Genomic DNA, 15,037 nt, shown 5'->3' with positions numbered 1-15,037 from the left:
AACTGTTACAATATTAGCTGAAGCGTCGTGTAAAGTATAGATGATTATGGCTGTCTTCAGTTCTTTTAAGATTCGTCACCGTCAGCTCCTGCTAAGCATCTTTCGTCCCGATATGGTCATAAGCAACAACTTCGCACGGTTCGCACTGCGTAATAACTTCTGCTATACCTAAGGTATAGTAGAAATAAGGTATAGTAAGGTCAGAACCAACTACTAGAAACAATGCCTTCAATTTTCTATCCCATCATTTTGGAATTATTTTAATTTGGACATCAAGCAAACTAATATACTTTCCTTGTTTAAGTACAAATTGAAACTTTTCCTTGTGTCACGGTATCCTACTGTGTGTAATTGTATTATATTCTGTATTCTATTTCTTATATTCAATCTTTTTGTTTTGCAACTTATATTATGTACCTTGCTATCTAATAGACTACGTTGTTTCGCCATATAATTCGTGTAGATTGATCGTCTTTTTAGCTTCTGTTTTGTGATTACTTATGTATTGAAGTTTATTTCCATGGGAGGTCCCACACCTGCGGTCTTTTACATTGGGACATCTCGCTGTATATTCTTGCAACTTCCTTTGGAATCACAAATAAACTTTCAACTTCCACTTCGTCTAAGCTGTAAAATATTGAGGAACCAGGTGATGGAGTTAGACGTGTGTTAGACGTGTGTTTTGAAGCTGATAACTACTCTAGGCTAGGCTGGGAATTTTTAGCGAGACCGAGTGGCGAAATAAATTATTTGTCTCGCGAACACAGGAGGAACAAAAAATCTTTCAGCATTTTCTTCAGATGCCTGCACGATATGAGACTTTGAAGATTGCAGGACAGTAAGATTATTGGTCAGCCCTTGTGCAAGCCACCCTTCTTTATGAACAGATCTATAGACTTCTTATAGACTCTGTTGCCTGCCTTTAGATATTAACTTTTGTGTATCTATAGTCTATAGACCGAAATCTACTAAAGGTGCATGGCCGTAAATTTATAGATTTCTTATTGACTGTCCAAAGTATTCGTACTTCCCAGAAACTAGTCTATATTATTTGTCTATAGAAAGCTATAGAGTTTGTAGATAAAAGCACACGGACACTCAATATGCTGTGCAATGAACTTGTAAGGGCTGAAGACGCTTCCTTGATGAATCAATGAAAGTCAATCCGTGTTAGCTGAGTCGGCGAGCCTATTCTTCCTTGTGAACGTCAATGCATTTAACGTTGTTTTTTTTTCTGCTCTGTTTATAGGGTGTACGTCGAAATGTCAACAACTAGCAAGAAAGTGTATTTCACCAACAGGGTACAATTCGGTGTTCAGTATACCTTCATGATCCGCACTGCACAACGTGGCTTCTTCATCACCAATGATTTTGACACCAATAAACCAAAAGACCTTATCGTCACCCCCCATACCCGAGAAATCGGAGCAAAGTTCAGGCATGATTTAGATCTCTACCGATATGAAATGGTAAGCCCTCGTTCATTTTGCTGTCATTTAAGGCATCCTATACTGTCGCTCATCCAATACGCAATATCTTCCATGTTTTATTTCACCTAAAAAAACAGCGCCTTTTAGCGCAGTATGTTAAGGTGTTTTCGGCGGGAGCAGGTAAGAAAGACATGCGCGCCAGTTAATTAAGGCTCCAAGCGCAGTATTTCACGCGTGAAAAGTATTTCTTGAGGAGCATTGTGTTCCTGTTGTCTCTCGAACCCTGCCATACAATCTTCTAATGAGTGCTCCTCCTATTATCAAAAGCGCTTTTAGGAAATTCTATGGATATCCTCCTTTTGCTTAATGTGGCAGCGTTCTCTTGAGCTAGTCAGTGCCAACGTTACTAGTTTTTCGTAGTAACACTGGTAATTACGTACTGAATAGGTAAAGGCACCGTGAGATAGTGGACACGGGGCTGATCCACCAATTTATTGCTGTCAGTCAATTAACAGATGAAATTCATCAAAACCAACGCTTGGCGCTGTATCAAAGACTAACAACGTATGATGAAAAATTGTAGATTAACAACGAAGTGAAGAAGAAAATAATGCAGTAAAATTTATTATAAATTGATTTCTAACACGCTCATCCTCGCACACTCAGCACGCGATGCCGGCTTTAACGGTTTCTTACCTAGATCATGCCGACACTAAATGCAAGCTAGCTTGAAAAGCCGGAGCATGAGAATGAAAATTTCGACCACATTGTGCGCGCAGTATAGCGAAGATCATGCTGGGAGATTTTCGGCAAAAAATAACCCATATATGCAAACATGATGCGCGCAGAGCCGCATTTCCGCGGTAATTATGATACGTACTCCAGGTGTCTCACAGCTTGAAAGGAATCACAGGAAGAGCCGGTGTACGAGTCATCTTTTCTGTTCCGAAAAACTGTGCAGTGCCTTTGCACGAGCTTCAAACGCGAGTCTTAAGAATGTGAGACAAACCACAAAACCTTCTATATACCAAAGTATACACATTTTTAGGGCAACCAAGACAGGATACACAAAGAACGAAAGACAAATTTAACACGTTCTTTCTTTCTGTATCCTGTTCTGGTTGCGCTAAAGGTATGTATACTTTGTCAGAAATCCAACCAGCCCAACATATAACTATTTTAAAGTATACTTCTGTATACCATGCCGCACAAATGAGGCGTACAGAAATGCGCTATCCTAGGGGCAGTCTCTTTTTGGCCAAAAAGGGAAATGCCTATACGTGACTGCCTCACAGTAGACGACCGCTCCCTAAAACGCTCTGCCAGAACGAATACTCTCCTACATTGGCTACGGTACAGAAACCATACCATTGTTTCGGCCGGACGACCATACTGTAATAATGTGAGGGTCCCATTCGTAAAGCCACACGTATCGGAAACTTCTGCTACAGCAGGTTGTAAAACTCCTTGTCACAGAGGAAAGCCAAATGCAGCGGCACTTGTGTCCGGTGTTCTGTCGCCGCTTTTGTGTCCGGGCAGCGATTTCGATTTTACGTATGGCCCAAGGCTGCAGTAAGCAGCCTCTTGCACAGCGAACCGACTCCGGTCTACATTTCGTGGATGTATGTCTGTCTGCGCGATCTCTCGACCAGAAAGAAAAAAATGGCGGTGGTTTAGCTCTGGTTAAACCTGTAGAGACGCGATAGCTACAGCTGGCCTAGTGTAACTTGATTACGTGACCAACCATGGCGCCGCACCACCGCCGCCGCCACGCTGAAGGCTATAGGGTGGCAGCGCAGCCACCGCCACAGCGTCGCCACGCTGAAGGCTCGAAATGCTACGGTAATGTAGCTATCGCTACAAAATTGAGTAGTAAACGATGGCGGCAAAAGAAATGTGTATTCTTCGCGCCACAGGAAAAATCTCGGCCTGCAATGCGGCCCGTTCCCAGCGGCTCGAATGCCCCCTCAAAAGAGCCCCCCCCCCCCCCCCCCCCACACACACACACACTTGCGCGACCCGTTAACAAGCCTGCCGCAGCACCCGCACACGACAGTTATCCGTCCCGGCATCTTTATTCCCAAACGCACAAGCAGCTCGGCCGCGAAAGAAGTCCGGTTTCCGGGGCTTTGCACACGTCCGGAAGGGAGCACGACGAACGGCAGCGCCCAAGAGGCGGTGGAGAAGCGCCGCCGAAATAGTTCTGTAGCGAGAGCTGCACTACGCCTCGTTTCGCAAAGGTCATCAAATGTTGCAGTTTGAACATCAGCAGGAGGAGCGCCGGAGGTGTGGCTGTGACATCAGACCACGTGACTCGCCGCAGCTGCAGACGCCATGCCGCTGCTCCGACAGCGGTGCGCCAACCGCCGATTCGCCAGATGTAGTCATGTGATTATGCACGGAACTCGGCGTTCGCTTAAAGAGGGGACGTATCTCGCATGCAGTTTCGCCATGGATGTGAGCGCGGCTGACAGTGTGCCTGAAACGCCTGCGAGGCGGTTCAGACGTACAAGCACGCATAGCCAATTGTAATAGAGCTCTCGCTTTGTCTAACTAGGTTTAGAAAAGTTAAACGTTTACAGTGCCAATTTTTTTTTCTATGTGACAGGCAGCTCTCCAACCGTTGTCGCAGAGGTTTCCGATACATGTTGCTGGATGAAAGGGATGTGTTTCTAATGAGTGTTGACGCGGTTTGACAGGGTCGGTAACATCAGGCAAACGTCGTGTTGCCGCATGGAAGTTAAACTTCTACCGCAGTGTGACTCGGCCTTAACTGACGTTCCCAGCATTGCAATCGCAAGCGCGGTTCGCAATGTATCCGCCTTCGCAATTTCATTGTTGCAATTGTTTAGTTTAACTACTGGTAACTGCCTTCCGGCCTGTCCGCGTTATTCGTAATCGTCACATGTGACACTGATGGGTGCTAAGGAATATGACGATTTTAAACTCAGCAAAACCTCGAGAGAAATCATTGCATATTCTCTGAGGTTTAGGCGACATTTTTACTTCCAGGTTCCACAATATCGCATGCGCATCAAGAAAGGATACAGTGTTAGAGACAGCTCGGCATTCGAGACTACCATGGCGTAGATGCTTGGAAGGGTTTGAAAACACACCATGACAATGGCATGAAATTCCGCACCAGTGCTTGTTCTGCCCGCGAAAACTCTGTTGTCGTTGCTTGCAGAGAATCCATATTTCTTTCTTGGAAAAAATTTCGCAATTTTGTTAAAATTCAGTTCCTAAATAGTGGGCCAGTGTAGGCTTCAAATACTCCTGTATACATTCCCTGGTAGCTTTAAAAAGTTGAGATTGCTTAGGTTGAATATTTCTGTGACAGGCGCTGCCATGTTTTTCATGCTCAATTTTCTTTGTTAAATGCAAGATTTTGACGAGCAGTCGTCCAGGGAGATCACTTTCCCATTTTCTTGGATTTCTTTGGGATGAAAGTGTTAAGGCTGTCATTGCATACACCCTAGCAATTATTGACAGCCAAGTTTAGCCAACTTTTTTAATAAATTCACGGCAGAATTTCAGGCAATCCGGAGGATTTCTACCCTGGGGAGCCAGTAATCTTATATATACATATATAAACTTATGAAGGGAGCCAACAGTTACCGAAACCAAGGTGCATAGTGGAATGTTTAATCTTTTTTTAATGCGTAGTGCTAATCACTGGGTTAATAATACTTAGATTAATATATATATATATATATATATATATATATATATATATATATATATATATATATATATATATATATATATATATATATATATATATATATATATATATATATATATATGGGTTCGGATCCCATCAGCGACATGGTTTTTTTCTGCTGCTTTATCAGTAATTATCTTTAAGCGATAGATTAATCTAAGTATTATTAACCCAGTGATTAGCACTACGCATTATATATATATATATATATATATATATATATATATATATATATATATATATATATATATATATATATATATATATATATATATATATATATATATATGTCTTTGATATCAAACTGCCTATACTTTTTTTTCACTTAATAATCCTGCCACAAAATTAACACAATCTATACATTTTTTTCTTCCAGGTCGTGCCAGCCCACAGTGTATATTTAAGAGCAAATGCACAATATCCATAAGGTGGAACGCAAACCAAAACAAAGGCCACATAAAAGAAAGACCAACTCTAGGTGTTTTATATGTGTTTTAGTGTTGTCGTGTGCATCGTTCCACAAATTTTGGAAACACCCCTATTAGGCCACCACAAAGTTATACGGATACTCACCCTGGAAAGATGAATATGAACAGCTTCTCTACAGCCTCCTGTGTCTGTTTACATGCAAGAATTTGTCTACTCGCAAGCGCCACCCCACACCACATGCAAATATTCCTTCTTTATTAGTGCCACGCCAATCCATCAGCCTAGTTACTCCCGACATTATGGATCTTTACAGAGTTCTGATAGAAGAGCGGTATCGCTTGCAGCACAATAGCGGGTAGCGAAGGCTGCAGTGCACCGAACCACTGCCGTTAGTGCTCGCATGTGTCGCATCGGAAGCGGTAAAATTTGTTCCCCAGAGAACTGCGACAAGTGCTGTTGCAGCCAACAGCACAGCAGCTAGCGTTACTCCTTTTCACGCTCCATAGGTGACGGAAAGAAACAGCGCAAACTGCCGCACCGTCGCTTCCTTCTTGGGGACGCAAAGCAGCCGCTAGTCAAAATAACCGCTTTTAGCATGGAGACGGCCAAATAGTGTGTGTGCTGACCTAGCTGCACAGTGTTGCTTTGCCCTGAGAGCTGTGCGTGCATGCAAGCATACGCTACACGATCGTTCCAGCGACGGTGGCGGCGCCACACGGCCTCTTCCTGAAGCGCCGAGCCGGTGATCGCTCGGCGCGGCGCGTGCAATCGCAGTGGTTAGGAGCGTAAGATACGCGTAAAAAATTAGCATATTCTGTTATTCTACGATGTGCGAACATTCCAAACAGCAAACAAGTTGTTTCTGCAAACACGTAAAGAGTTCAAAAGGCAGTGGTTAAGTGTATTCTGCAGGTTGATAACATGTTTGAGCCCAGTGACTCGTCTGTTCTTCAGCGACGTACTCTGTTGACGCCACGACACCGTGTCGTCAATGCATTCCTGTTCGGAGTTTTGTTCATTCGGCCAACGTAGCGTACATGAAATCAGTGCAGTGCTTAAACACTGAGCTGATATGAATAATATTGGTTATATTTTAAGGCGGACGTTTGCAGAAAACAAAGACACTTCAGTCCATTCTAGTCTGGATTAAACACGGCTTTCTGGCCACAACGTGACTGCTAAATGGCGATATGAATGGCAAGAACTCCACAATTGTACCTTCAGTTCTCGGACATAATGCACAAAGTGGATGAATAACCGCAAACGCTTCTTGGCAACTGTCGTCTGCTCACTCGATCAAAGCGTTTTGCCCCGCTAGTCAAAAAACACATTTTGAGCGCTAATTTGAACTGTATTATAAATATAGCTCGAACGACCCCCTGGCTGCCGCTTCAAACAACAACTACATTGCTTCTTCTTTTACTGCATATGTGACCCACGTACGCTGCAGGTGGACTATAGTCGGGTACAATAAAGTCTGCAGTATTAAGATCCACCCACATTCAGCACCACCGAACAGAATTCCTCCCTGAAAACATGGAGACCGCTGGTAAAACTTTTCTGTTTATCTAAACAAGCAGCCAATCACGAGTCAAAATTGTAGGCTCAAGGGTTTTGATCTTTCTGGTTTCACTGGTACAGCCCCATTAAAAAGATGATTTTGATCACTGTTGTAATTGGTAAGTGCAGTTATATTACGCCATGGACCGTGGCCAGTGTTACCAACTGCTGATTTTATTGTTTTCTATTGTGTCCTTATAACATCAGCGCGCAATAAATACACATGCCTTATTTATGCGGGTCAGGGCCGCGCTCGTGTAGGCACGAAATATAGCGTCAGACTGTTTGGGTCGTTAAAGTAGTTTCCGCCTTCGGGTGAGTGCCGAAAGAACAAGAATGTGAACGTGCAAAAAATTACAGATCAAAATGTTTGTCGGACTTTACTAGGCTGAGTTCGCAAGTTTCGGAGTTTTTGAGGCACTTGCGAACTAGCGATTCCTTGCTCATATCGATAAAAATTTAATTCGCACCTGTAATGCAGCATAGCAACTTATTAATAACCGACAATCATGTAATGCTGCTAATCAAGACACTAAAAATCGCACCAAAAGTGCCACAACGTCAAGAAGCCGTTTTGCTTCAATAGAGACGCACGCTCTGACAACGGCGCCATCACCGCCTGGTTCGCCATGTCGTGCTGCCGCCGCGCCACCTATAGGAGCTGGAATGACCGAATACTCCGTTTCATACATCAGCTGCAACGCTGGGAAAGGTACGAAAGTAGTCCGGAAAGGAAAATAAAGGTAGGCGTGTTATTCAGCACTTGTTCTGTGGCCGAGTGGTCTATGGCACGAGGGAGCGACAGCGTGTTGTAAGCAATAACAGTGCATTTATTCAAGACCGTGACAAATGTGTCATGTGGTAAGCCTACAAGCAAAGCATTTAGTATGTTTCGCTCACCAGAAATAACGCACTACTTTTTGGTCGCGGATGCAGGCAGCGCAAACAAGAACGCTAACTTTTACAGCGTTGCACATGTTTAAAACGGAGTATAGTTCTTTCCTCTTGGATATCTGTGAGCGAAAAGTGCTCAGAATTGTGAGCATACGTGCAAAAAATAAATGTGGATTAGCTCAGTTAATCCAGGGTATACAAAGCGAAAGCTGGTTTAGAAGAACTTTTTGTTGGGCTAGATGGTGCATACTGTAACAAAAGAACTGCGTTCGTCTTGGTCGCGCTACAGTTCTTTTGTTAAAGCGAAAGCTGTCGGCGTTCACTGGCGTTGGCGTTGACAACCTTCTAGTAGTAAGTAATAAGTGTTTAATGTAAAATAAAAACAAAAAGGAAGGTAGAAATTTCTTGCTAACCCCGGCATCTGCCATCACTACGGCGGCGGCAATTTGAAGATGGGGCAGCGGAAATAAAGGATAGCAGGCAGTTAGAAGTGAAATGAAAGAGGTGAGATGAGAGAAAGGATAAAGGGAGAGGTGATACACTATTTACATAGCAATACATTTGTACAAGTTGTGCGTGTGCAAAATTAATAAAATAAAGGAAAAACACTCGCGCACAACACTTTGCACACAGCAGCTTGGGTGGGGCGCCTAGCTGTTAATCGTCAACCTTCTAGACTCCGATTCTGAGGAAAGGATGGGCGGATAATTGACTCACTTGGTCAATGGACGCCTCAGTCTGCGCCACTGTGACGTGATTGGCGATAACAGCGACGGCGAAGACAGCCTGTTCGGACTCAAATTTCGCACAGCTACCTAAGCATGGAGGGAATTTCTTCAAGCTAGAGGGGTGGGGGTTGCTGGAAGCTGTCTAAGCACTGACGAGAGAACATGGGGAGAGGATTGAAAACTGATTTTGGGTGAAAGGAAAAATGGCGCAGTATCTGTCTCACATATCGTTGGACACCTGAACCGCGCCGTATATGGGAAGGGATAAAGGAGGGAGTGAAAGAAAGGAAGAGGTGCCGTAGTGGAGGGCTCCGGAATAATTTCGAGACCACCTGGGGATCTTTAACGTGCACTGACGGGCGCCTTTGCGTTCCGCCTCCATCGAAACGCTGCCGCAGCGGTCGGGTTCGAACCCGGGAACTCCGGATCAGTAGCCGAGCGCCCTAGCCACTGAGCCACCGAGGCGGGTAGGTCTACAGATTTCGAGGGAGCAGGGAGGTGCGATGACGAATGCTCGTTGCTCCTGTAGGCACGATATGGCGCTACATGCACCAATCATGCAAAATATTTTGTTTCTTGGTCGCTGCAGACAGTGAGGATTTATGGAACAATTCTCAACAAATCAGGTAAGGACTCCATCCAAACTTAGTAAAAAAAAAAAACAGAACTTGCCCCCGAATGCTAACTCTGTACGAAATTCGAGCCCGAACAAGCTAGTGGTGAAGACGAGTTTTTGTTCCGTGTGGCGGGAACTTCTGTCAAATTTCTTTTGCGCAAGACATCCGAACAGAAATGCACTGATTGTAACCAGTTTCCTGAAGACGCGGTTAATCAACCTTTTAGCACGAAAAAAAAAATTAGCCCAGCTTCACTGACTTAACGTCGCGAACGCTCATGTTAGCAGTGAAGCTGCCTGGCGTTTGGCTTCTCTCACTCGAAGCTCGGTATCCCTCGTGCGGGCTTCTGGGTTCGCCCGGCAACGCCGTGCCCGTTGGCGCTCCCGACGGGCGGTTTCCTTTCCGAAGAGCGCGCGACCTGAATCATTTTCCGAACATTCAAGAAATGCGCTCCTCCGAACATCTGTTGGCCGACTCCTCTCCTTGACTCCGCCCACCTGCGCCTGCTCCCCTTCTCCCAACGCTGCACCTGTGCTTGGCGCTTGCTCTCTCCCTCGCTAGGCTATGCCCTCTCCACATTGCAGCGCCCGCGTTACCACGCCTTGTCCCATGAAAGTATCGACCAAGAACAGCTTCGCTGTTAATATCCTCTCGTTTCGCAAACGCACCCCATGGAGGGCGGCAACCACGCTGAAGTTGCCAGCCGTTTCGGAGCACTGTGCTGAATGCGCAAGATTTCTGCACACAGCTGGTGAATAGGGCAGAAACATGGAGGCTAACGAAAAGGGCTCAGCATGAAGGCAACGCAGCGAGCTATTGAACGAAAAATAATAGGTGTAACATTAAGAGACCAGAAGCAGGCAGAGTGGTGAAGGAACAGACACGGGTTAACGAAGAAACGTGCTTGGACATAGAACTCATCATGATGCAAGAGAAGTGCTGGAAGAGTATCTTAGAGCATCTTATCAGGATAACACTATCTCGAAGCACTGCTTAACAATTTGTGGCTCTTCAGGTCAGCCTTTCACAGAAAAACATTTTGAGGACTTTCTGGGATTAGTCTAGCTTCTTGGTGAATGTGACACGGTCATGAAAGAGAACATGAAGTGTGTGCTGTGCCGAGGTGTGCAGATCACTATTGCTGAAAAACAATTCAGAACGAAATATTTTACATTACGAATGCTTTGGCCAAGCATATCACTGAAAGTCTGAAAGCTGCAAAAAGTGCTGTTCCATCATGTTGAACAGTACGCATAACATCAGCCACAGATAGTTAATATATTAATTTCATTTCTTGGACAAAACTGGTGAGAAGACCCCTATCCAAAAATGTTTCACCAAGTTTAAACCAGCCAGCGATGCTACTGAAGCAAGCCTCAAAGTGAGTAGGCTCGCGCATGAGCCGAAAAATAAAAACTTTCTTTGGCCCAGAAGAAAAAAGGGTAAACAAGCAAGCAGGCAGGCAGGTCGGTAGGCAGCTTTTCCCTTTGTAAAGAATGAGTGGAGAGTGCCACCTTTCCCAAGTTGATATTTCTAGTAACTTGATTGCAGTTTCATCTCTTCCTCCAGATGTGCATTTGGGAATATTTCCTTCTCCCTTTTTTTTCCATTTGATAGGTCACATCTATGCTTTCTATTATGATGTCCTCTTTGCATCTTCATTCAGGGAGATTACCCTATCGTTACTCTTAAAAAACTAAGCTATAACTGATGTAATGTACTTCAGTGTAGTCTCCCTCAACATTCTCGCTTGGCATCTTGAATCCGTTCCTTAAATTGGTTTGAGACCAGATGGCGCCACAGACGCGCTCGGAACACGGCGCCATTACGGACCTCGTAAGTCGCCGGAGTGTACGCCTCGATGCAGTAATGGAAATATCGCGGGTGGCTGCCGAAGTGTTCTTTCTGCGAAGATGGGGAAAGGCAGAGGAAATACGTGCTTTATTGTGGATTGCAAGAATTGCGACAGAGAGTTAAAGGTGCAGGATGCGATCGTTTGCGAGCCTCACGGAACCGAACTGCACAAGGAAGTACTGCCCCTGTTCGCGCCCGTTTGCCATGCATCATTTCCGAACGGGCGAACGCGACAAACACGTCCGCCAGTGCTAGATGGCCAATATAGAAAGAAAGGTTACGATCTTGGAAAATCTGCGAGGGTAAGTGCGCAACATTGCTTCATGATCAAAGTGTTCCGCCACCGAAACCGTCACTTCGTGCTTTCAGTTGCTGTGCAGTTGCGCCTACGTGTGTAGTGAGGCCCCATTGCTCGTAAGTTAAGGTGTTCGGCAATTGTAGTAACAGCAGCGCCGGAGGCCAGATCAGGTACGGAAAAGAAGGACGACTTATGCTCATACATGCCGCTACTGTAGATCGTGCGCTGCACAGCCGTACGAACGGACAACGCTTACCGTCCGTGTATTGTATGCCGTCTTGGTGCTACTCTTGAACTTCGCTCCAAGTAGAGCGCTTTTCGTGGACCAGATTCGGAATACAGCATTTGCGTTACGGCTGCTGGGCTGGATGATTGCCACTTCCTCGCGGTCCATGCGAGACAGCCACTAAAAGTTACCCCCAGGCCAGCGCTCAGAGAGAAGCTGATTACTTACCACCAACGAGACCTCGAGCATTTTCATGTCCGCATATCGAGAGTGGAGCGTACCGCAATTTCATATGTGAGACTGACATAATTATGAACTTCGTGTAGTGTGAATGCGTTGCTGTGCGCGTTATAACAATTATATCGCGGAATCCTTCGAAACGATTGCGCGCCAGATTGTGAAGGCTGCTTGATGAATGGTACTGCTATACATGGTAGTTAACATTTGTGTGTCTATTTATTTTTGTCACCTTTGTGTGCTTAACAAACCAATAGAAAATATTTTCGGTTTCCTAAGCACCGTTAACAGGCTGCAAACAAATGCGTACGATGTGCATGCGAGCGTTTTAAAGCGGTGTCTGCGTGCATGTACAGAATACTACAACGACCTGCGCTGCCGCAGAAGCATTAAACCTTGCCGTTTAAGATAATAACAATAAAAAAACATTCAGTAAAGCCTTCTGCGGACGCAAAGACAAGTATCAGGAAATCCATCCATCGGCTGGCTATGAAACCGGACACCGTTTTCAAGGCCACAAGAGATCAAATTAGAGTTCTCACGTGTCCTTCGAATCTTTGGACAAACCATACTGTCTCCTTCCCACTATTTTACAACCGTATCAGCCGAAACACAGCCTGTTGGAACCGAACCATCAGACGCGGCAGCCGTCGCGACGAGGCGCGCTCGGAGCAGTCAGGAGGCGTGCAATGGCGGCGTGCTCACGTGACCAAAGATGGCAGCCCCCATGATACGGCGCTGTAAAGCGTCTATACGCGACGCCACTCCCCGACCTTTTGCCTACCACGAGCTCGCTAGCGACTGCAGCGCCACCTCGTTTGTTTACAAACATGCAGGAGGTCCATATTTCTAGGCACTATAGTACCAGCTAGTAGCCGGCACCGGCGGCGCTGCTCTAGCTGCTCGGCAAGCGCGGCGCGACCCGTCTGTTCAATTGTATTTGAGCGAAGTAATTGTGTTCTGGTCACTTGCAATGAAATTTTAGTTTTTTGCACGTACCGCAGTTGTTGCAGTTAATGTAGTTAGCGTTCACAAGTAACGTAACAAGACGCCCTCGGGAAATATTTTATTTTGACAGACTTGCGTCGCCCTCGAGTGTCGCTTACGCAGCATGATGCGAGTCGCACGTTAAACTTCATTTAAAGAGGAATTAAGTAGCCTATGAGAGAGTAAAATAAATTTATTTGCGGCTTTTTACTTCCAGCTCTGCGTGCTTTTGTTATCGTTTGTTTAAACAGTCGAAAACGCGTGGAAGGCGCCGTCTCGCAGAGACGTCGTCTGCTACGGCGCGGGCGCGCCGCGACCGCGCAGTGATGTGCGCATGCGCGCATATGTTGCAAGCGGCCGCCACAAGAATCGCTAGCTACTACATTAAGTGGAAAGGAGAAAAAAAAAGGGAAGGTAAGGGCAGCAGGTTTTTGGCGCGCACGGCAGGCATCTACCTAGAGGAGGCGCTGGCTTGGTAATGAGCACGCTAATATAGCTTTACAGACTATTCATGAACGTTGTAGTTAAAGAATAGTTAGCGGCCTCCGCGTACAGACGCAACCAACTGAGCACTATTCGGTCAAAAGCGTCCCTCATAGCCTGAGTCGTTTTGGGACGTTAAAACCCCATAAACCATAAAAAAACTACTCGGTCAAGGCGGTCATATATAACCTCCCAGTAATGAGCCCACGAAAGCAACTCAGCTTATAAGCTACAAAAGCGAGCACGAAACAACGAGAGTTCACTGTGTGAGCGTGTGTTTGAGGAATAAAGGGTTTTACCACTAAACGCACTGATCATGGTGCTTGCTGCGGCATAGCGAAACGGTGATATCGATACGACATGGAATTCAGCAGCTGGCGCTTCTAGCCCTCGCAATGAAAAAAGGGAGGATTGATTTTTCCCTTTGCAAAACAAGCATCCAGTAGAACCCCGCTGTTACGTTCGCGGTTGCTGCGTTTTTCCCGGTGCTGCACACCTGCACCCCAGCTGTACGATGGATGCGCGATTATCGACAAAGGACGAGATCGTTTATCTAGGGAGATAATATAAGCCATTGAAATGACAGTGCCAAGGACTCCTGTGTTAATTCGCACTTCGTCTATCTAAGAATTGATATCCCTAAGGGCAGCTGGCCATGCGTTTTGAGCGGTGGCTTGATCCCTAGCTTCGTATTTCTGCGTTTTAACCTTTCTCGTTGTTGTTTTGTTTTTGTTTTAACAGACTTTTTACCCTTTTGGCTACCTTTAAGCTTCACATTTGTTGAATGTGTTTCCCTTTTTATGTGTTTGGCCCTCTACACCGCAACATTTTTATCGTTCTATTACTATCGTTTTCATCAGTTTTAAACACTCAAAACGCCCTTTTGTGCCATACTTTCGCATCCTGTTTAATCCTTCATCTGGTCCTTCTCAGTTTGCATGACGGCCCTCTCGCCGTGCAGCTTTTATCGGTTTTATCGCCTTCACCCATCTGTCATTCCCAGCTTCAGGTTTTTATTAATTTTATCATTTGACGTGACTATCCAGTTTTCCCTGTGACCGCGCATGTCTCAATGTTCCGCACCCCTTACTGCCACCATATGTTTGTGCTCCGAAATAAAGATTCAGTTGACAGTCAGCGCCCGTGTTTGTTCTTCCATGTTTGTCTCGATCCTGTTTCGTACTTATAGCGCTGTTCCTTCACCATGCAATACCAACCAGCCTGTCAACGTACTTACTCTTCTAAACAGAAACTCGACCGCCTATATTTGTTACATAATGCAATTGTTGCATAATTCTCTGGTCGTACGTCGAGAAAGTCATCTCACGACGGTATGTTTACACCGTCCCGGAATTCGTTCGATGCGCAAGTAATGGCGACGCCCGTACTCTATATAGGCGCTTGTTCGCCGCTGGGTTCGACGACTTCTGGAAGGAAACACCCAGGCCAACGCCAACACACTTACGGACCATGCGATTTTTTGTGCGTCTGTTGGCACAATTACATCGCTGCTGCGACGCTAGCGCGATCGAACGACAGCACAAAAACTAAACTATGCCGCGGCAGACGG

At 45.5% G+C, this 15,037-nt stretch overlaps 1 protein-coding gene across 1 annotated transcript in view; it reads left to right on the top strand.

The window, feature by feature from the left end:
* Positions 1-5,763, top strand: part of LOC144110510 (uncharacterized) — a 38,569-nt gene extending 32,806 nt beyond the window's left edge. Inside the window, exons 7-8 of the mRNA XM_077643486.1 lie at positions 1,250-1,469; positions 5,531-5,763. Of these exons, the coding sequence (XP_077499612.1) occupies positions 1,250-1,469; positions 5,531-5,581 (271 nt within the window). The 3' untranslated portion in view covers positions 5,582-5,763. The remainder of the gene's footprint in view (positions 1-1,249; positions 1,470-5,530) is intronic.
* Positions 5,764-15,037: the final 9,274 nt, after the last annotated feature.

This window comes from Amblyomma americanum, chromosome 11 (assembly GCF_052857255.1).
Source record: "Amblyomma americanum isolate KBUSLIRL-KWMA chromosome 11, ASM5285725v1, whole genome shotgun sequence".
Classification (NCBI taxonomy): Eukaryota; Metazoa; Arthropoda; class Arachnida; order Ixodida; family Ixodidae; genus Amblyomma; species Amblyomma americanum.
This window is presented reverse-complemented; position numbering and strand designations above follow the sequence as displayed.